Source organism: Medicago sativa, chromosome 8 (assembly GCF_051527215.1).
Source record: "Medicago sativa cultivar Bolivia chromosome 8, Bolivia_mono, whole genome shotgun sequence".
NCBI lineage: Eukaryota > Viridiplantae > Streptophyta > Magnoliopsida > Fabales > Fabaceae > Medicago > Medicago sativa.
This window is the reverse complement of record NC_140756.1, coordinates 59,750,077-59,774,314: the sequence shown is the minus strand read 5'-3', so window position 1 is coordinate 59,774,314 and position 24,238 is coordinate 59,750,077. Positions and strand designations below refer to the sequence as shown.

Genomic DNA, 24,238 nt, shown 5'->3' with positions numbered 1-24,238 from the left:
AAGATACAAAATAGAACATCCTTCAGATGAGTCTTAAAGCGACCAGTGACTGCAAATTGAGCATCACTGTATGAGTTGTTTGTTGAAACAAATGATATTGACTCAGTCCACTATGGAATGTATCTGGGATGAGAACACTAGAGAAAACTAGTGAAGAAACAAGTTGATAAGATACTTGCTAGTTGAGAACCCTTAGTGGGTAAAACTGTTTCCATAAGTGTTAATTCATTGTGATAGTCTGCAGCTATTACAAAATTGAGAATCGTTACCACAATGGTAAGAGACGATTATTAAGTCATGAACACATAAAGGGTTAGAGAGCTAGCTACTCTCAAAAGGAACGGTTAAAGTAAATCATGTACGTACTGATAAAGAATTAGTTAATCCTTTGACGAAAGGAATTACTAGAAAGAAAGTCTTAAACCCATCCAATAGGATGGGACTAATGCCCAAAGGTCAAAAGTGATGGTAACCCGACCTACATGACCGGAGATCCCAAGAAATAGGTTCAATGGGTAATAACAAGTTACAAGTGATAGAACATGCTATGTTAAAGTAAGAAAGCATGATTCCTGCAGCGATAGAAGGATAAGATAATAGAAACTCTTAATGAGATCTATACTCTATTTGGAGTGGAGTACATAGCTACAAGAGTACTCTTGATAGACTCACCTATACGAATGTGGAACTAAGGGCCGGTTCCTATGGTATTCGGGGCAGAATACCTAGAGCGTTCGTTAAACCGGGATACACGTGCAAGGCAATTAACGCACGGGCTTTTAGAATACACCTTATGAAAAGGTTTGTGTGTGGGTTCTATGTCTGAGATAGAGTTCAATGCTGTAAGCAACTCTTGTTAATCAGAATTTTACTCGCTATGCAGAGGTTCAAGTTGTAGGCGACACCTTTATTTACTAGCAAATCTTATGGAGACGTTTTTGACGTTATTTATGAAACCATTTTTTAAATTCAAGTGGGGGATTGTTGGAACATGTGTGGAAATTGAGTTAAAAAGACTAAACACAAATTCCCATGTTGGGTAGAACTAGTGTTGTGTGAATTGAAAAAAGTGGAAGTCCCACATCGGATGGAACACACACATTAGTAGTGTTTACATAGTGGGGGTGTACCTCTAATTAATGGGGGTACATAAGCACTAGAGAAAAATATATATTGATATATATTGTATTATTTGGAAATGATAAATTAAATAATTAATTTAATCATTATTAGAAAGTGCTTTCTTAGTCCCCAAGTTTTGCTAAAACATTTTGTAACGTCCCCAAGTTTTGCTAAAACATTTTGTAACGCAATATAGAATATTTTGGTGCTTGATCTGAAATATATTTTGGTACATAATAAAATATATTTTTGTACTCAATATAATATATTTTGGTACTCAATTGAGATATTTTTGTACTAGATCTAATATGTGAATTACTTAATGACAAAGTAATGTATTACTTGTTCCCAAAGTTTCTCACTTATTAGTTGTGAATTTTTTCTATAAATAGAGAGCTCACACAGTGCATTCCACACACCAAAAAGTTTCATTGAGTTGTCGGGAACTCTTTCTCTCTTCTCCCTTTCTTGACTTGTGTTGACGAGTCTTTCCTCTCTTCTCCCTCCTTCGACTTGTTTAACAAGTCCTTCTCCTTTTTCTACTCCTTTCTGTCCCTTCGGAATTAAGAGTGTTATTAAGACCAAAGTTCCTTTTTCGGTTTAATGTCCCTTCGGAATTAAGAATGGTCTTAAAAACATAGTCCCTTCGGTAATATATGTCCATTCGGAATAAAGAGTACTTTTAAGATCATAGTCCCTATTTGGAATAAACAATGTCCCGTCGGAATTAAGAGTGATCTTAACGGTATATAAAATATTTCAATATTTTTCTATTTGAGGAGAAATGGTGGTATCACCATATTTGAGTGGTCGTAGTGCCATATTGATGTTTTGGAGAAATTAAAGTTAGAATGGTGGTAACACCATATTTGAGTGGTCTCAACACCATAATAGAATGATAATAATACCATATTAAAGTGGTTTCAGTATTAAAAGAGTGGTCTTTGTACCATATTGAAGGTGTAATTCTCGAACGGTTTTCTACGGTACAGTAGTTAACCGCACAGTTGTAGCTGGGCTTGTTTTATCCTGGAGGCGGCGTGGTTGATAGTCTACCTTGCACAATTTTGGGTAGTGCCACGAAACGTCTTAAAGAGAGCGACCTGGTCGTGACTCAACCTAGTAACAACTTCGGTAGATAATAGAATTTGGAAATTCAAATATAACAGTTTGGAAATCCAAAAACAACACATTTTGAGGTTAAAAATAATTATTTAACAAAATAGATTTTTAAAAAATATGCAACAAAATAGAGTGCAAGGTAACAGCTCAGTTTGGGAGAAACCACGCGAGACATGGTTGAAGTGCAATGTGGATGCCGCGTTCCATGACCGTAACCATATTACATCTTTTGCGTGTTGTGTTAGAGACTCCCGCGGGCAATTTATTCGGGCTCAAACAAAATGGCAGCGGGCAAATATGACAGTTTTGGAGGGGGAGGCAGTAGCCTTACTCGAGGCTCTTCACTTTGCTGATGCGAACAGATGGGACCGGGTTGTCTTCGAGTCCGACTCATCTACTCTAGTGCAAGCTCTATCGTCTCCGTGCAAGGGTGATTCGGAATTCTATGCTATTGTTCCTAGTATTATTTATCAGTTATCTTTACATTCCAACTTCGAGGTGAAGTTTGTTAGGAGACAAGCGAACATGGTTGCTCATAGTTTAGCTAGGGCGGCCTGTTCTTGGGCTAGTCACCGTATTTTTGATTCTTATCCTTCTTGTATTGAACATTAGATGATTAATGATAATAGTTAACTTTGTTTCGGTCAAAAAAAAAATATGCAACAAACACTATAAAAATAAAAAAATGATTTTTTAGTTAAAAAATAATTTTTTTTTCCAAAATAAATCCCAAACAAACGGGCCCTATAAATGGTCTTTGAAGCGATCACTTCAACCACATGATGACAAGTCTCGTCTCTGATGAGATTGAGAGAATTATGAATTCGTCTATAGTATTCATAAGAGAAATGATATTTCTACAACCATTTTTTGACAACTTGTGTGACAACTTCTCTCTCATACTCACATTATGTTTTTACTTTCTATCTGTATTGCTTTGATTTCCGTGTTAATACATACTTTTCTTTGTAAACTTATGGTTGTCCATAAAGTTGTCACATAAATGGTTGTTCGAATAACACTCATCTATTCATAAGTCCCTTAATTAATCTAAAAATAGTATTTAAAGGTGTCATTCTTAGGCATTTCAACGAACATTTGGGGCACGTAATTGAAGGAGTGCAGATCAACAAATTATATGCGACTTTTGTCAAAAAAAAAAAAAAAAACAAATTATATGCGACTAGGCATTGTACACATTTTAATTTTTTTGGGAGGGATTTTTACTACATTCTACACATTTATGCACAATTTCATTAAAGATACAAAAATTAAGTTAAAAATAAGGATCAAAAGTAACGATTGAATATTTTATAAGACTAAAAGTTGAAGGAATATTATAGAGAAACTAAAACGAAAAGTTGGTATATTTAAAAGACCAAAACCATATTTAACCCTAAAAAATAAAACAACATCCATCATAGAATAAATTTTGTGTTCCTAAATATACACTTTTTTTTTAAGATGGATGAAGTATTTTTCATTCATAGAAATTGTGAGCTGTAATTTTTTTTATAATAACTAACGAAAAGACGGGCACTCACGTGCTCGTCTTTCCGTTCTTTTTATTATGCTAAGGTGTGTAGATTATCATCGATATTTTATAAAAATGATATTAAGAGTGTACTAGTACAAGCAAGTTAAATCTTTAAGAGTGTACAAACTAGTAGTAAAGCATGATTAAACTTAAACTAACTAAGAGTGTCCAAATAATCTTTAAGAAAAAATACAAGTAAGTTATTGTCTAAAAAAAATATAGGGTTAGTTAACTAAATGATCCCTATAAATATTCATAATTTCATTATTAATCCATATAAAATAAAATCGCATATCTTAGCCTCTGTAAAATTTTCCATCATTATTTTTAGTCATTGTAAAATTTTCAATAAACATTTGTAGTCCTTGCAAAAAAATTTCGTTCAGTCCTTTAAAATGCTAAAGGAAAATGTCACAAAAACTAAAATGTAATTTTATTCTATAGAGACTAAAAATATATTTTTTATTTATTTTTGGGTCGAGTAAAAATAAAATTTTAAATAATTAGAGAATACCCTTCAAAAAAATAAATAATTAGAGAATAATATTTTTTTTTTGACACGATTAATTAGAGAATAAACATTTCAAAAAAAAATTAATTAGAGAATAATTAATCAAAATATATACGAGGGTCAATAAGTCATTAGCTAGTACGCATAAACTAAAAATAAAAGTCTCCATTCCAGACTCAAAATAGGTTATCACCCAGATATCATAACCTTCAATACACTTATCAATGGTATGTGTCTTAACGGTAAGGTCAAGGAAGCTTTGCACTTTCACGATTATGTTCTTGCACTTGGATTTCACTTGAACCAGGTTAGCTACAGGACCTTGATCAATGGGTTGTGTAAAATCGGGGAAACAAGAGCGGCCTTGCAAATGTTGAGAAAGATTGAAGGGAAATTGGCCAACACCGATGTGGAAATGTATAGCACAATCATCCATGGTTAGTGCAAAGATAAACTTGTAAATGATGCATATGAGTTATATTCTGAAATGATTACAAAGAAAATTTCTCCTGATGTTGTCACTTTCAATTCTCTAATCTATGGATTTTGCATTGTTGGTCAATTCAAAGAAGCATTTGGTTTGTTCCATCAAATGGTATTGAAAAACATCAACCCAGATATTTATACTTTTAACATATTGGTTGATGTTCTATGTAAGGAAGGAAAGATCAAAGAAGCTAAAAATGTGATAGCTGTGATGATGAAAGAAGGCGTGGAACCTGATGTTGTTACATACAATTCATTAATGGATGGTTATTGCCTAGTTAATGAAGTCAATAAGGCAAAGCATGTATTCAACATCATAGGAAAAAGGAGAGCGACACCTAATGTTCGCAGCTACACTATCATTATTAATGGATTATGTAAGATTAAAATGGTCAATGAAGCTTTCAATCTCTTTAAAGGAATGCATTGCAAACCCAATACAATAACTTACAACTCTCTTATTGATGGTTTGTGCAAATCTGGGAGAGTTTCTGATGCTTGGAAGCTTCTTGATCAAATGCGTGATAGAGACCAACCTCCCAATGTAATCACTTACAATTCCTTATTACATGCTTTATGTAAAAACCATCATGTTGACAAGGCAATTGCATTGGTCAAGAATTTTAAAGACCAAGGCATTCAACCAGATATGCACACATACAATACACTTATTGATGGATTATGCAAACTAGGAAGGCTTAAGGATGCACAAGCGATTTTTCAGGATCTTTTGATTAAAGGCTACAATTTAACAGTCTGGACATATACTATTATGATCAATGGTCTTTGTTTAAAGGGTTTGCTCGATGAAGCTGAGGCCCTGCTGTCAAAAATGGAAGACAATGGATGCGTTCCTGATGCTGTAACTTGTGAAACAATTATTCGCGCTCTCTTTGAAAATGATAAGAACGAAAGGGCAGAGAAACTACTACGTGAAATGATTGCTAGAGGTCTACTGTAAGAGAAGACTGGTTTAGGTGATATCTTCTTACATGTTAGGTTATTTTGAATTTTGAAGAAAGTTGTCTAATCTTTTTTACTTGTTAATTTATTTACTTTTTATTGCATTTACAGAGGATGATGGACTACACAATGTACTCACTATCAATTTGGTTTTTCTTAAAATCCATGTGTTGTTATGTTCATTTTGATATTTTAACCATACCAACGGTTTATTAATGTTGAGAGTTCAACAATGTATTTGTGATGTGCTATGATATAAGTTAGAAATTTGCTGAGAGATTATTTAAAAATGTGGGAATTTGAAATGAACTTCTCATCGGTTTTTTGTAAACAATTTATAGCAAACTAGTCTTTCTTTCAGTTTTTCGGACTGCCTTACTGCAAAATATAGTTTCCAGTTATATTAACAAATTTGTCTAGTAACTTGATGCAATTTTCAGCAAAGAAATATTCAGTTGTATGAAATTGCAAGTTTAAAAGAATTTTATTAGAGATTGACCACGAGGAACAATAGATTTGATAGAATATTCAGTTGATCATTGAATTCAAGGTGACAAAAATAATATACAGCTTCATATTTGTGAATACTTGAGGTGTATTGGAACCTTTTTATTATTTTGTATACTTTGAGTTTTTATGAATGAGTTTGTTAATTGTATAACTGCAATTAACTTGAACTATGATATTAATATGGAATCTCAGAAGGATATAGATGTACATGGTTTGTCTTTAAACATGATTTATGTGCTCTCTTCTAAATGTTCTGGTGTTGTTATGTATATAAATCAAGTCAACCTATTGTTTAGGTTCTACATGGGTAGGGAAAGCTCTGAAAGTAGTTCATTCAAGTAGGTGTTGCTTCATGCTGATGTTGCCATTTCAAGACAACTGATCCTTGTTTAGCAGAAACATTGGGAGTGTGATGGTGCCTCCAACCGGGGAAAGACCAGAATGTGTAAAGCATTGTAATTCAATATGATGCTCTTGTTCTCATAGAATGCATTCCAGGTAAAAAAAATGTTGCAGTGATTGAAGCTATTATCTTTGAATGCGTAGATTAATATTGATGGTCATAGGTTGTTTGGGATAGAAAAACATGTTGTCTTAAGGATTTGGTTAGTGAATGTCCTAAACCTTTCTGGTTCTGTAGACAGAGCTGGGTATAGGTGTTTCAAGAAGATTATTATTATTTTTTTTTGTAGAGATAGATCTGGTTAAATATGATGAATGAGCAAAACATCATGAAATATAGAGGTAGAAGCAGTAGTCTAATGCTTACTCCATTGACACTGAAAGAGCCTACAAAACATGGTTTTATTTACAAAATGAATGCATAGCACACTATGTGTCAGGTTTTACGGTTTTCGGTAAGATGTACAATCGGGCTGTCTAGAAACTAGATGCAATTTGTAGCAAACAATATTCGGTTGGTGTAAGTAATTGAAGAAGCCGAAGTCAGAATTTGGAGCAGCTTCAAATATTCTAAGACTAATTTTTTGCTCATTCAAACAGAACTTGTTAGTCTGTTTTGGTTATTAACGGTCGTTCCACTAGTGCTTAATATTTTGGATGCCACAAAAGAATAATTCATCTTGTAACATTCGTATAGGGTTGGTGATTTGGAGCTTCCGTTGATGTTTCCAAGAATATACTTCGATAGATAATTTTTTATTAGTATTTTAGGAATCGGATTTTAAAAAATATAGATGTCTCAAACTCAGACCTCGATTCCCTGCGATCAGGGAACAATACAGTCACGCAGCCAATGCGTTACAGATCTTACGATTACGACCGAACAGTCAAAACTTAAAGCTCAATAAATAAATGAAATTATTATAACATATAGGATGACTGAGAATGAGATCATCCTGCAGTCACTATATAAATGAGAACAATAGTGGATGAATGTATGATAAATGGACAAAACACAATGATATGATGAATGGACAAAACACAATGGCATGGAAGATTCAACAACCTAGAAACAATGCCACAACACTAGTTAACCATTAGTGAACTAGATAACAGATTTAGTTAAGCTGAACTGGAAGTTCCAGCTGTAACAATTAACACTAACTTATTCATTTTTTCACAGATCCCATACTCTCACTTGCCTATCACACCAGCAATTTGAAATTGTTCATCAATGGAAATTCATTTATATTAATATGCTAAAATAACTACTAACATGAGCAGTTCAAAGTATATTATGTGTTAAATCAAGTTATTTTCTGTGGCATGCAAAACTATGATCATATTATGTCAAGAATACAAAACAAATGTACATCATAATATTGCATCTGCTTCCTATACATATCTTAATCTCTTATTCATAGGTCTATGGACAAGCAGATGCTCCCTTTTTTCTACTAGTGTTTTACAAATCTCTTATTCAAGCAAAGTATGTTGATTTGTGAGTGTGACTGTTGATAAAGAGAATTAAGAATTTGTATAGAGGATTTTTGAATGCTTTGGAGTGTCGCCGCAAGCTATGGACCTGTTACTACAATTAACCTGTTGGTCAAGTGAGTGTTTCCTGTGTATTGTATATGTCCCCACTGTGATTTTGTGCTTCAATAAGTTCATATGGACCAGCAGTCAAATTAACTTCTGAAAATATTGTGGTAACACAGTCATGGTACTTACTGATTCAACAAATTGTTCCTGGTTATGCTTATATGTCAATACATTATTCTTGTAGAATATTTAGGCTAAACTTTAATATTTCTTGTGTCAACCGTTTTCTTGAAACAATTTAAAAGAATCTTTGGTTCATGATGTATGTATCAAACCTTGCTGATCATAGATTAATTTTTTGCTGATCATATCATTGATACAAAGTATCTATCGACTTCTCTTACAACTTAATCAAACCATTATTTTTATTGGTACTCAAATTTTATTCTTCTACCTTGTGTCCCAAATTATATATCATTCTAGCAATTTCACATATATATTAATAAAGGCAATTAAAGTTCCCTAAAAAAAAGTGCAATTAAAGTTGTATAAAAAAGAGTAATCATAAATTATTTTAATAAAATATCGTTATTAATGATATGGAAAACATAAATTAAAAGAATTGAAAAAAAAAAGTAATAAATAGTAAAAGGCATTATGGGAAAGTAATAAATTTGATATTGTAAAATGTCATATAATTTGAGACATAAATTTTGCTAAAATGACATAATTTGAGACAGAGGGCGTAATAATTAAATCGGGTTGCTTCCAAAATCGGTTGAGTAATCAGTTTAACCGATTTTTAGCGAGTCACCAGTTTGCACCGGTCTAATTACATGACCGATCAAATGTTTGGCTCGACCTAGCATACTCAACGGTTCCTAGTCGGACCGGCCGGTTCGAGCCAATTTTTAAAATTATGGTATGATAGATGTGATCAATGAAATGCTAACATGAGTCATTATGTTAAGATACTCAATGTAAAAATTATATCTTCGAAATTGATAAAGAGCGAGATAGATAAAAAAATTAGACCGTTATAAATGTAGATAAAGTAAATGTGTACAAATATAAAGATCAACATCCTTAAAAATATATATACTACTACCTCCGACTCAAAGTATATGTCATTTTAGTAATTTGTTTGATTAAATTACAGAAACTAAGAAATTTTTTTGTTTTTAACAAAAGGAACTAAGATAGTAGTGTTAAATTTTAAATTTGATTGTAATTACTATTGATTTTACAATTTTATCTTTGATGAGAATTAATTTATGTTTTCAACATATTATTTATTGATGATTGAAGAAAAAAAAGTAAAATAAATAGGGATATGTCGGTAAAGAAATAAACAATGCTTCATCAGTTTGAAAATACATGTTGCAATCAAGCACTTCATGTATGCCATTGTTCAACTTTGAACGTTATTATATTTAATTATCTTTGGTAAAAAATTATTTAAAATTAATATTTTAAAAATATTTATCGAGACAAGTCAAACAACATCTTATATTCTGTCATTTTTATTTATGTATTAGGGTGTGTTTGTTTACTAAATTTATTCCTAGGAATAACAATCCTTTTTTAACATTATAATATTTTCAGGAGTTTTCACCGGATAGCAGTGGAATGGTGACCATGGTTACTCCACTCGGGATCCATTCCGTAAAATCAATTCAGATAATAATGTTTGTTCAACGCTAACTCTCTAACATTAAAATGAAAGCTGAATATGAACATGTTTATCCATTAGGATAGACTTATGATAGAACACAGTTGAGGAATTAGTATTTTGGCGACCGTAAGTTTCCCCCGAGATTTCCTACAACCTAGGATATATGGAACTCACTGAGACATCAGGTCTCACCCCAAACCATTTATTTATTTTACAGATTAGCAGATTGCTCACATCAAGAGGAGGCAGATATGCAGTTGGATGGATTATCGTCAAGAGCTCGTTTCGTACCAGATGAAGATATTTTATGTATTCAAATACTTATCAGATATATGTATTTGGCAGTTGATATTTTTATCAGATGTACAAACTTCTGATGATGTATATATTCATTTGGTCCAAAATATGTTGTAATTTCAATGTATTTAGTACTAAGTTAACGCACATGCTAAATATTCCAGATAAACTTATTATGGGTGTTACACTCTGTATATAAGCATCATGAGGTAGTCCCCCGAGCTTGGCTTTTTTCCTCTGGTCCAGCTTACAAAACAAGCTGAAAGTGATTTTTATCCGCAAAAAAATGCAGGGGTGCATGAGGATTCCTCCAAGGCTTTCTATTGTGCAGGGTTGCATGGCTTCACACACAAGGGCATATGGACCATGCGCAGGGCGCATGGGGTAGTAGCCATGATGCAAATTATGCATCTTTCGTCATTTTTCGAGCGTTCTTCTGTCTTGAGATGCTTTGAAACTTGGGATAAATTTTCCCAAACTTGTATTGTCTTCAAAAACCTTAGAAGAACCATTGAGCTAAATTCTTTATATCTCTTGATCCTTCATGTGGTGTATTGCTTTGAAGAATTGCATAATTTGCCAACAAAAAAAAAATCGAAATACCTATGGAGTTACATGTTCCTCAAACCATGAACAACTCCTGCAAATGACCTCTTATCAGTCTTCAAAGGCAAAAAAGTAACTAAAAACATAGTCTGAAATATCATATGATGCTCCATCATCTGATATTACTAGATGCCTATCGCCTTTTATAATAATAAATATTTGCTTTTATTTTATTACCAATGTTACGAGAACCTATATGGTCACACACAAAGGACATATAGATGCGAGAAATAAAGAAATAAGTAAGACTTGTTTATAAATTAATAAATGAGATTTATTCGTAATTAAATTAATAAGTATGACTTATTCTTTTTCTTTTTTTTTTTTTATGAAAGGGAGGGCCGAAGCCCGGAAAAAGAAATTACATCTTAATCAAGCACGGAAAAGTAACCCCCGCTTGATCAGCAGCTAACAAATGGTTAATTTGAGTCGGACACGACTCATATGTCCTATGCTTTTGCTAAATCAATTTTGATAACAAAATAACCCGTTCTTCCTCTCATCCGATTCATGCTATGCGCCAACTCTTGAGCCACAACGATATTCTCATGTATACTACGTCCCGGAACAAAATCAGTCTGATGCGATGACACAATATGAGGAATATATTCTTTAAGCCTCCCAACAACAACCTTACTCACTATCTTATAAATAGTGTTGCAAAGCGATATCGGACGAAATTGATTCACAAATTCCGGTTGATTGATCTTCGGAATCAAGCAAATGGTTTTAGTTAGAGATGTGTGGAGAGAGCCTGACAAAATAAGCATGGTTAACAAAACAGAAGTATGACTTATTCTTTAATTACGAAACACAGTATTCCGTAAGGTACAATACGTTTAAACACAATATATGCTTTGTGTTTAATATAAATATAAGGTAAAATATGTAATTATACACATGATCATCATCAGGGAAAGGTTTTGACATATTACATGATATTCTCGTCACTTGGGTTGCAACGACGTATTGCTAGATGCCTATTGCTGTTTAAAATCATAAATATATGATTTAATATATTATTTTTTGAAGAAACTAAAATGAATTATATTAACCAACCATCTTAGTCTTTCAACCACAAGAAGTGCGAGAAATAAGGAAGAGAAAAACTTGTTACAACAAAAACCAAAGGAAATCAATATATGATTTAATATTATTATTAATGTTACAAGAACCTACATTGTCACACACAAAGAAAATATAGATGCGAGAAACAAAGAAATAAGTAAGACTTATTTATAAACTGATAAATGAGACTTACTAGTATTTAAATTAATAAGTATGACTTATTTTTTAATTACGAAACACAGTATGCCATAAGGTACAATGTGTTTTAGTGGAATGCAGAACACCATAAGATATGGTGCGCATTAGCGAATCTATAGAGTGTGGAATTCATTACCACTTTTCAGAAGCCCTAACTTCAAACCATTGTTTCTCTGAAGCGCTGATCGAATTTGTTAATACTAGTCACCAGAAATGATCTGTTCATGTCGACGTGTAGAGGCATCACTACTTTGTTTTTCTTGTGATCAAAAGCGAATGAACAAAAGGTTTATGCACTTCGAGAGGTAATATTACTATCACATATTCATGAACATTCATATTAATCTGAAGAAAAGAAATAAATTTAAATTATCCGATGCGTTTTATGTCATGATTTGCCTTTGAATCACCTTACTTCCATCATTAGCATAAAATAGAGCTCTCAATTAAAATACTTTATTCTATCTGTCATCACTAACATTGTTTGATTTTAGAGAAATAAATTACGGTTTAGTAATGTCTGGGTTGGATGTGAATCATCTATTGCATGATCTCTACAAATATTTTTAAAGGCACATTTAATTAGTACTCCCACGAGTTCAAAATAATAAAATCTTTTGGGGCAACTTGTCATGTCCAAAATACTTTGAATATCATTTAGATTAATTTGATTGCTCCTACCATGTATTGGATCAAAAATAACAGAGAAGGTGCTTCTAGAGGTTCTTTTGATATTTCTACTTCTTTGGGAATCTTCAGAGATTATAATAGTTCTTTTTTAGGTGCTTTTTTACGCAAGTTGGTATCACTAAATCCCTTTATGATGAATTAATTGCTTCCAAGTTGGCCATGGAAATAACTCATACTATGGAATGTCGTAGTTTATAGCTTGAAAGTGATTCTATGTTGGTAGTTCAAGCTTTTTTAAAACTTAAAGTTGTGCCTTGGATGCTTCAAAATCGCTGGTCTAAGTGTGTCAACTTTGTCACAGGTTTTTGTTTCGAAGCGTCTCTTATCTTTAGAGAGGGGAAGGTTATTGCTAATTGTCTTACTTGAGTTATGGATGATTTTACTATATAAGGGAAGTGTTAACCAGTGCCCCCGGGGCACTGGTTAAGGAAGCAAATATAGTAATATTTGCATTGATAGTTGTGTAATCAATGCATTAAAAGTCTAAAAAGTGTATTTTTTTATTTATAATTTCTTCTTTTAGCTTCCTTAACCAGTGCCCGGGGGCACTGGTTAACATGACCCTTACTATAAACATATGTGGTCTTTCAAATTTCATATTTCATTGGAGATTTTTGTTATGTATGTAATATTAGGCCTTTGTCCGTAAATCATCATGGTTTTTTATTTTACCATTCAGTATCTCACTTTAATAATAATCAAAATGAAAATAAATAATATCTCTAAAAACTTTAAATTTTTAACTAAGATCAAAATTTTCTCAATAAAAATTAAATGTATTAACTTTATTATTGATTGAAATAAAATATAAAATGAAATCGCTACAATATTTTTTTTGTTTTCTCATAGGTTCCTTTCATTGGAGATTATCCTTTTTAAAACGTGTCATATACCAAACACAGGTTTATCTCTCAACCTCAATTCAAACATCTGTTTGCATCATTGTGGGAGTATAGCCTTTGGCGCTAAAGCTAACCCCCATTGAGAATCTACAATAATTAAATTAATGATCGTGATTTTTTTATTTACCAAGATGACTAGATTTTTAAAAGATTGGAAATAGAATTTAAATAAAAATTAAATAATTTTACTTAAATATAACTATTAATCATAAAAAGGCCTTATTTTATGATTTATCTTAGGCCTTGATATGCGTTGGGCCGACCCAAAAAATGAAAACCTTACCCTAATCCCAAAATCTCCTCTTATGAACTCCCTATGAATTTGTTCTTTGATTCACTTTCATAGTATGATTGGCGGCGCTTGCACCCAACCTCTCTTCGTCTCATTCATATATATGCTCACATTATTTGTAACACTGAATTGATTTTAATATGTAAGGGGAATACATTCTTTGTGATTTCATTTCAGTAAAATCAATTCTATAAATATGTTCAATCTAAGGTCATTAGTCTTATTCTGTCAATGATTGTATCTATGTCTGAGTTTGCATCTTTTCTATGGTTAACATACTGTTGTTTTTTCGCTTAGATCTATATGTCGACAAAACCTAATTCATAGGCTAACTTTTCAGGATTGCTCAGATGAAAATCATTGATGTTGTCTTGTGCTCCTACAATTTGGCTATCATAATCTATTCTATTGTTCGTTTTTGTAATGTCCAAAACAAGTCTCCGACGAGTGTGATTTCTTTGATTAATGTGGAAAAAGGTATGTATGAATGAAACTATGTCTTCGTCTTAAATTATAATAATTATAAAATTAAGATATAATCTTCTTGATCTATAATAGTTTGTTTTGAATTAATTGATTTTATTTCAAGCAGTAGTGTTTTCATTTGAATTAGATTTAATGCATCTTGATGGCATAATTTTCTCAGTGGGTAATAATGTTTTCCATATGTTATGCATTTGAAATTTTTTGAATATATTTTTATCAATTTTTCTAATTATTTTAGAAAGGATATAAGAAATAATTCTAGACATATATATAAGTATTGCCTATCGTTTTTTTTATTGAATGTATAACTGATATATAAATTTGCAGATAAATTAAAAAATAATAATTCAGCTACTGAGGAGCAATTATTAGCTCCCAAGATGCAAATATTAAATTAAAAATATTATTTTTCAGAAGAAATATGAAGTTAAATTACTATAAACATTTATAGGTTGCATAAAATTAACTATCATTAGAGCAAAACCTTGAACATGTCTTATATTTTCTATTTGACATGATAAATAATTTAAGTAGTTATTGTTGTGTTGCAGAGCTATTATCATAATGGGAATTGGAATGGTGTTGCTGAAAATGTTGGGACGAAAAGCAAATCTCAATGTATTGACCACTATAATGTTGTATATCTGAATTCGCCATGTCGTCCACTTCCTGATCTTAATATTAGACTTTTTGAAGCCCTGTTTTGGGTATCAATTGACACGTGTCACATCTCATAAAGCAATACACCTATTAATCACAACTTATTAAAATATGTTTTTTTTATCCTAAAATAGCTTTCAACAACTAACCATTCAGAGAGAAGGAAAAGAGACCCATTTCACTTGAGGTATATGGTTTTCACCCAAAAAAAAAAAAAAAACACAAAAGATGCTACATGTCGATGACCAATAGAAGAATATTTCCTCTCTCTCTTTTCCTTCTTTGCTTTCATCTTTTCCCCTTCCCCACCTCAAAAAAAACACCATTTTTGGTGAAAAACAAACTATGTACTGTACAAACACAGGCGTGAGGTTTTGTTTTGGCATCAATTTCAAATTCGAATTTATCCCGCTCTGCAATTTCTGAACTATCATTTCTCTATCTGATTCAAATTTCCCCCTTAAAAGGTCAAACGAACATCCCTCTCTCAATTTGTTTCTTTCTTTTTCTTCTTTCACTATCTCTTCCTTCTTCACTGCTGACTTCTTCCTTTTCATTGGCTTTGTTTTCGTTCTAGCACTGTACCAGACAAATCTATAGTAACAAAGCTCTTCTTCATTGAGGGTAAGCGGCTTTCTTTCATTATCTTACTCAAATTTCACCATTAAATCAAAAAACCCTAAATTTTATTTCTAACCTAGCCCTTACTTTTTCTTCAATCGTTGTTTTTGAATTTTTTGGGACAAGTTTGCTTCATTCCCAGTATAGCTGTGTTTGAGTAATGTATTTTTGTGCCAATATTACACAGTTTATTTGACAGATTTGTTCTAATTTGATATTTTGACATGATATGGAATTTTGTCTTATTCTTTGTAGTTTGATATTTTTTGAAGGTTTGAGAAGGAAGCAGCCTAAGAGCTTAGTAAAGTTGCTTGCAAGTAAGTTCAATTTTATGGAATTTTTCTTTCCTTATCCTAAATATTTGCCTTTTTTTTTTCTTTTTCGTACTGATCAAATATGTATTTCAAAGCTTAAACTTTCTTAGGGGGTACATTCGTATATGTTTTTCTTTGTAGGCTTTAGTATCGATTTCACGAAGGAGTAGCTTGCTACATGCTGATTTTTGTTGCAAGAGCAAGGTTTGTCTTTTTCTTCATTGTCTTTTTGTGATTAATTTCAATCACCTTTAGTTTTTTTATATATTTGAAGTGAAGTTTGATTAGAGAACCTCTTTTCCTATATTGTCTTTTCCTATATTATCACATCATTTGATCCATGTATTAGTAGTTGTTGTTGTTGTTTTGGTTGACATTTTGAATTGAATTGATTATGTTTGGATGATTTTCCTCTAAAAACAAATTTTGATATCAGTGGGACATATACAAAAACACAAACTCACACTAACATAGAAGAACAGAGGAGGAGAGAGTTTACTTCAACTCTATATTGCCATTCAAAAACAAAAAAAAAAAACTTCAACTCTATATTTCGTTCACTTAAATTGATTTTACACAATGACTGGTTCATGCCCTTTTATAATAGCCTTAAGAAATTACTAAACTTATATGCTAAGTAACTTGATGATTCGGTGTTTGGTGTAAAGGTGTATGCGTCTGCTTTTAACTTTCTTCTATATATAACGTTGTGTTGGTTTCCATATCATGCATCTGGTCTACTTCGTTTCATATGTCACTTTTTTTATACTCATTTTTAACTTTTAATGCAAATTGCTTGCTTCTCATATAAATGCATGTCCTATATAGAAGACAAATAAGGAATTAGTATTTTGGTATTTTTTTTAAAAGTTAAAGTTGTTAGATCTGTTGAGTTGAGAATATGTTTTTAGAAGAAATATGACATAATCAATATCAGAGATTATTTTTTAGGATCTTCTAAAAGAGTATTCCAAAACCATCAATTGAAAGATTTACTTAGAATGTTTTTGATAGTGGAAAAAAGGTTTTCTAATTTTGGAGAAAATCGATGGATAGAATTAACTGTATGATAAAGTATTGTGGGGATTTTAGGACAAATTGTCCTACTTTGTTTGTGCACATGATATTTGAATTGTTTAGTTGTTTGTTTATTTGTTTTTTTTTTCTTTCTCCATAGCTTTTGTGCACAGGCTATTCATCAATTTAAGAAAGAGCAAGTTCTCTTGCAGCAACAACTGATTCCTCTGGACATGCTCCGTTACATTATCTCAGTATAAGCAAGTATTTGACACTAAATTTATGTGGTGAAGCCTTTTTACTGTAGGGAATGTTCAACTTTGTAAGATTTGAACAATTATGTAACATTTGAACCATCTATTATATTGTTTAAGACTAATGTGCAATGTTTATTTTTGGATTGGTTCCTTGGCAAAATCCAAATATATGATGCCACTAAATTCTAGAGTTAGACAAAAACTTAAATCTGAACAAGAGGATGACATACTATTATGAAATTGTAATTTCTTAATTTATATTTGTAATTTTTTTCGGTATAATAGAAGGACAATGATCCAGAGTGTTTTTTTTGTTTTACATTAAGCTTTACAAATAAATCAACTGTATAATATAGAGATGATTTAAAACAAATTAAGTATGAACAAATATAACATGTGATCTACATGAATCTAAATTAATAGTGTGATTAGACAAAAAGTTATTTGACAATAAGTTTTGGTAGCATGATTAGTGTTTTTTCCTAACTTTTGCTGCCTTTTTTATTGGTGTTGGATGGATGAATAATTTCACATGAATTTTTCACTCTTACGATTGACTATAATTATTAATTTTTGTGTGCATTCTATCTCATTTGATCCCTCAAATTACTTTACAAATATTATTTCACTGGCTTATTTTGTTTAAGATTTGATTTCGTTGATATGTAATGAGATTATACTGTTAAACTATTAGATAGGTTGGTACTTTATAAAGTTATTACATGTGGTTAAACCGGTGGCAAGAAGATATATTTTCCTCAAATATTTGGAAGACTTGCAAATATCAAATAAGTGGATAATACGTATCAATCAAGTCAAATATTTATATGTGACTATTAAATGTGTGATGACTTTATAAATGTAGTTATCTATGGTTAAATGGGGTTCAAAAGGATATATCCTCTCTGTTTTTTTTTTTTTTTTGTCAATAAGAGGATATACTCTTAAGTGAACAATTATCTCATCAAAAATTAAGATGATTAAAAACACTAAATTCATACACAATTTCTCAATCCGCAATTCAAAAACACAGGGGTTGTAAGATATATTGTAAAGTATAAAAATAAAATAAGTCAAAAAATTTCATTTGTTGAGTTAACATTTTATAATGTATTTTCATTAATACATATATGTTAATATCAATGTATTTTACATTAAGTATAACAGTATATATATGTATGTGTGTGTGTGTCTATATATATATATATATATATATATATATATATATATATATATATATATATATATATATATATATATATATATATATATAAGGGTTATGTTACAAGACACCTTCATAAAAAGTAGTGTGGTGTCTTTTATCAAGTCACACCTCAAGGTGTGATTTTCACTTTTTTAGTTATAACTTTGATAAAAGACACCTTCATAAAAAGTAGTTGGTGTCTTTTAACAAATGCTCATAGAGTAACTTGATAAAAGACACCTTCACAAAAGGTGTCTTCTATCATAACCCTATATTATAAATATAATGTGTATATTTATAATTAACTTGCTTCCCGTGCGTTGCACGGGTGTAATCACTAGTTTGTCTACATACAAGAAAATAAGAAAGAGATAACTCATTTAATTTTAAAGAGGAAACACTCTGAAATTGGACCCATAAATAAGAATGGTGAATAGAGACAATTATATAATGTGCCTAAGTTGGTACACATCATTCTTCTTACTGTAACTTCATTACTGCTATACTTGTTTTATTTTTATAACATTAAAAAATTTGTCGAGATGCATTATAAAATGATTTTTTTAGCTAATGAGGAGCATTTATTAGCTCTCTAAGAGCAATTATTAAATTAATTATTTTTGATAAGAATTATGGAGGTAAATTATTACAAACCGATTTGCATGAACCAGTTCATGACACTTTTACGAACTGGTTAGCCCAAAATTCGAATGCAATGTGAAAAATGTGGAGTACCAGAGTACAACCACACAAAATCTAAAATCTAAAATTTGAGAAACGTTCTTTCAATTCTGTCCAGCCATCAAGAATGTTCTCAACAAAAACAATTGAGCATGCAATTTAAGAACTCACTGAATATGCAATCCACGAGGGAATCAAAATATTGCATCGTTCCCAAGCTTTGCGACTTGGATCATGAAGTACAAGCTTTGCGACTTGCAGTATGAAGTACATGAACTGGAATACTTCAATCAACGAACTGAAACATGTTCTTAGCACTTAAAGCACGACACATCGTTCGATCCCAAGCAAGATAGTTGCTTCCATCCAAAGGAGATGTGACCGGAACAGAATTTGGTCCATCACTAGGATGAACATAGTACTCTGAGGTAGTACTATGTGAAGGATTTGTTACAGCAGTGCCATTGTTGGTATTGGTAGAAGCAATATTGTTGTGCGCCATGGAAACACGGAGAAAGCTTCAAGGTAGACGATGAAGATCGTTGAAAATTGCAAGAAACACGAATGGAAAATGTGTAATTTGCATAAAGAAAAGAAAAATTAAAGAGAGAATTTAGAAGATTCTACCAGAAGAGTCAGAGACTATCAAGAGAAAAATGAAAGTGTGAGCCAATTCACGAAAGACTTATGATACCATGTGTGGAGATCAAATTCATTAAAGAGAAAATGAGCAAAGAAAACTCATGTATTTAATTGAACGTAACTGAAAAGTTTTGTTCGTTGAAATAAACATGAAAGTTTGTTTTTTTTTTTAAGAAGTTAAAATGAAATTTCATTACTCACAAAACCTGACAATTCAAGCACAAGGAGTGCCTGAAAACAGGAAAGTCAATACAATTACAAGTTTGTTACAAGATTCATATATATACACACAAGTGGTTAAAGCTAGATCAAAACTTGGAGAACAAGTTACCGGTTATAACTAACTTTAAACTCCTTTAAAAAAAAACTAACTTTGAACTTGCTTATTTGCATTTAACTAACTTTATTCTATCATCTATGACGTATGTGTGACTTGTAATCGCCAGTTGTCTACTAAACGAATTAGTATCCTCTAATACAATGTTTTTACCAACAAAAAAAAAAAATCCTCTAATACAATGTAATTATGGATTTTCACAGTTCACTCAAATGAATCTCATACGAATTGTTGGATTCAATTGATTTACGTTTGATGCATCAAAAAATCAATCTACTAGTTGCGTAAGCTAAAGAAGCTTGAATATATCACATTATTTATTTGAAAGAAACAAAATCAAAAATACAAAATGCTCGTTCAAATTTGATACAAGTTTTTTTTTTTTTTTTGGGAATCGGTTGGAATGTGTTCGTATCTATTAATAGATTTTTGGTTCACACGTCCTATTACCACAAATGCTTTGTCAAAAAACGTTTGTAATTAATCGTGTGCGGGATTTTGGTTTATCATTAGGGAATTTTTGGTTTTTATTGGATAACAGGAAAAACTAATGCTCATAGCTGATCATGACAACTACTAAAATCTTATTTCATTTCATATCTTTATTTGGTAGTACCAGCTTCACCTACTTGAATTAGGGATGTTTTATCAGGAACATATATGTCTTCCAATTTTTAGATTTCATTAAATATTTTTGTTCGGTATAAATTACCCTATTTTTTCCATCCATAGGCATTATCCCATTAGTTTTCCTGATAAATTTTTAATGAGCCAATTGCATATAATATTTGTTCCCATGTATTTTGGCCTAATCTCCCCAAAACTATTTTTCTTTTCTTAATTTTTAATAATAAGTTTCTTTGAGCCGTTAAAGATAATTGTAAGGATTTGGGGTGCCAGCCTTGCTTGAAAGTCTTCTTCCCTTGTTATGACTCTACAACGCAAAAGTATGTCTTTGGGTAGGGGCATTTTGGACTTTTACTTTGGGAGTGAGCAAAACTGTTGGGTAAAGAGCAGAATTCATTTTATAATTTATCTTAGGCCTTGATATGTGTTGGGCCGACCCGAAAAATGAAAAACCTAACCTAATCCCAAAATCTTCTCTTATGAATTCCTATAAATTTGTTCTTAGGTTCACTCTCATAGTATGATTGGCGGCGCTCGTACCAATCCTCTCTTCGTCTAATTCATGTATATGCTCACATTATTTGTAACATTCAATTGATTTGGATATGTAAGGGGGATACATTCTTTGTGATTTAATTTCAGGAAAATCAATTCTATAAATATGTTCAATCTAAGGTCATTCATCTTATTATGTCGTTGATTGTATCTGTTTTTGAGTTTGCATCTTTTATATGGTTTAACATACTGTTGTTTTTTCGCTAGTAGATCTATAATGTGTCGATAAAACATAATTCATGGGCTAACTTTTCAGGATTGATCAGATGAAAATCATTGATGTTGTCTTGCACTCCTACAATTTGGCCATCAGAATTTGTTCTATTGTTCGAATTTGTAATGTCCAAAACAAATCTCTGACGAGTGTGATTTCCTTGATTAAATATGAGAAAAAGGTATGTATGAATAAAAATATGATTTCGTCTTAAATTATAATGATTATAAAATTAAGATATAATCTTCTTGTTCTATTATAGTTTGTTTTAAATTGATTGATTTTATTTCAAGTAGTAGTGTTTTCATTTGAATTAGATTTAATACATCTTGATGGCATAATTTTGTCGGTGGTTGGTAATGTTTTCTATATTTTGTGCATTTGAATTTTATTGAATATCAGTGGTTGATGCCTTTTTTTTTAGCGGCCATTTTCGAATTGCACCATGGAGGAAGCAAATTTCAAATGGCAACGTGGAGGCAATGAGAGTTGATGTGGAATCTATGGAGGAAACGGTGAAGGGTCTGGAAAGCTTTATGCGGATTTACCTCAAGTGCAGATCTGGAAACGGAGAAAGAACTCAAGGAAGTGTGGTTTCTTCAATTGTGGAACGAGTGAATGCTGAAATTCAAACTCTTTCGGGGCATGTAAAGTAGTACATCAATAGTTGTAAAACTAAGAGAAAACATAATATGGCCATAATATTTGGCAATAGAGAATTGACCATTTCAAAATATATCAGTGTTAGCCTGTATTTTTAAGCGTGCATTTCGACAGGTAAAATGGTTGTCAAAACCACAAAATCCTCTAAGTACAATATGAAGAACAAAGATTTTGACAAAGATAGTTCGACAAACTCTCAGATTCGAATGGAAGAATTCAAATTCTCACTGAAGAGGCAAGATTAAAGGTCCAGACACGTGGAAAACAGGCCAACGTTGTCGAAAGGATTTAGTTCATGAATGTAACAGTGATTTGCTGAACCATTTTCATTTGTGCAATGCAATTTACTTTTCTTTAAAGATACTATATCTTTTATTCTTCAAGTTTTTAGCACTTTAATTCTACAACAATTGTTGATTCCTGTCGATAGACAGTTATCTTAACCCTTTTCATATAAAAAACCATAATATGATGAACATTCATACATTTTCAGAAAAAACTTTGTACAACGTATATTAGAATTTCTAGTTTGATCCTACAAGTAACTTTTAAAACTGGTATTCTTGTTTACAAAAACTTCTGTAAACAATCATAAACAAGCTTAATGAAAGAATTAGAATGAAAACAACTCACAGAAGAACATACATGATCATTAACTCTAAATCAATAATCAAAATTAAGAGGAAAGAGGTTACCTAAAGTTGGAGCATGTCAGATTTATGAGAGTGATTCACAAGTATATCAAAGTTTGGTGGTTTATTTTCACAAATTAAAAGCTTGTTGTCTTTGTATTAACTTTTATGTCAAGTTTATTAAGCTGCAAACAAATATGGATACTCATACTTTAGGTAAAGCGGTCATTTCTTGGACTAATAATTATGTTTTTTATTTTATTCATCCTTGTATTACGAACTATTTATTCAATGAAATGAACTAGTTTGGTTTGTTAAAAAATACATATCATTATAAAAAAAAAATTAGTTGACTTGTAAAAAAAATTAATTAGTTTACTTTTAAAAAACAAAAAACTCTTAAAAAAATGAGTATGACCATAGTATTGTACCCACCCCTTCACTTGTAGTTTTAGCTGACAAGAATTGCTCATAAATGCTTAGAAAGGAAGAAACAATTTACTTTTTAAGATGATAATGTGTAGTTCTTTGGTTGAGTTAAGAGATTAAAGGAGTTAAGAGTTAAAGGACGTGTAGCTCGTTTGGTTCAGGTTTGAATTTCGGTATGGGAGAAGATACTAATCTAAGGATCACATACAAATATTTGTCATTCCTCAAAAAAATTATCTTTAATATTTTTTTTACATGGATTCTATGTTAATGTTGGGAAGGGTGATAGGGTATACTCATAATAATGGAGTTGAAGAATTATACAACAAGTGACCTTACTATTAGAGATACATAGTTTAGTTACAAGGAGTACTAGTCCTATTAGTATATATAGGTGTAAACTCCCCATAAGTGGGTTAACTTTCTCATTTGCAATATTCATTTTTCCATCAACACAAAGAATTGGTTAAGCTTTTCTCTCCTTCATCAATGGATGCCATGTTTCCTAACATGGTATCAGAGCAAATTTGGTATCCTCCTTGAAGGATTTTTCCGCTGCATTTTCCCGAGAAAATAAAATTTTCTCACTTTCAATTTCTTTCTTACTCCAATTTTTTTTCCTTTTCTTTCTCTGTCTTCATTTTCCCGAGAAAATTAGTTTCATTTTCCTTTTCTTGTTCCTTTTCTTATACATTTTCGATTTCTGATTCATTTTCTTTCCTTAACTTGTTCGATCGTTTTGATTTCGATTCTTTGCTTGAATATTATCTGATTCAGCCTGTGTCTTTTCCCCAATTTCTAGGGTTTGCAATTTCGTGTTCCTCTGTCTCTTGTTTCTGTTCAATTTTTAGTCCAATTTCATGTGCGATTCAAGTTTCATGTTCGAATTCTTGATCGATCGAATTTTAGTTTATGAATCTTTCCTTTTCGTGATTTAGTTTGTTCCGTTCTTGCGAACGCGATTTGTTTCTAT

At 31.4% G+C, this 24,238-nt stretch overlaps 1 protein-coding gene and 1 long non-coding RNA gene across 3 annotated transcripts; both read left to right on the top strand.

Annotated features, from left to right (window-relative positions):
* The first annotated feature begins 4,732 nt into the window (after nucleotides 1-4,732).
* Nucleotides 4,733-7,071, top strand: LOC146900077 (uncharacterized). The gene is made up of 2 exons (XM_085737506.1): nucleotides 4,733-5,755; nucleotides 6,548-7,071. Exon 1 carries the CDS (start codon nucleotides 4,780-4,782, stop codon nucleotides 5,737-5,739), a length of 960 nt encoding a protein of 319 aa, XP_085593632.1. The 5' UTR covers nucleotides 4,733-4,779; the 3' UTR covers nucleotides 5,740-5,755; nucleotides 6,548-7,071.
* Nucleotides 7,072-13,736: 6,665 nt separating this feature from the next.
* On the top strand, nucleotides 13,737-17,581 carry LOC146900076 (uncharacterized). 2 transcript variants are annotated; one of them, XR_015023272.1, is made up of 5 exons: nucleotides 13,737-15,539; nucleotides 15,650-15,696; nucleotides 15,966-16,010; nucleotides 16,149-16,211; nucleotides 17,185-17,581. It is a non-coding gene; the product is annotated as an uncharacterized LOC146900076 (long non-coding RNA). The 2 variants fall into 2 exon arrangements; XR_015023271.1 differs by having other exon boundaries at nucleotides 13,737-15,696.
* The last annotated feature ends 6,657 nt before the right edge of the window (nucleotides 17,582-24,238 follow it).

Excerpts from the sequence above, each read along its gene's own strand:
- LOC146900077 (XM_085737506.1), top strand. The coding sequence starts at position 4,780 with ATGATTACAAAGAAAATTTCTCCTGATGTTGTCACTTTCAATTCTCTA.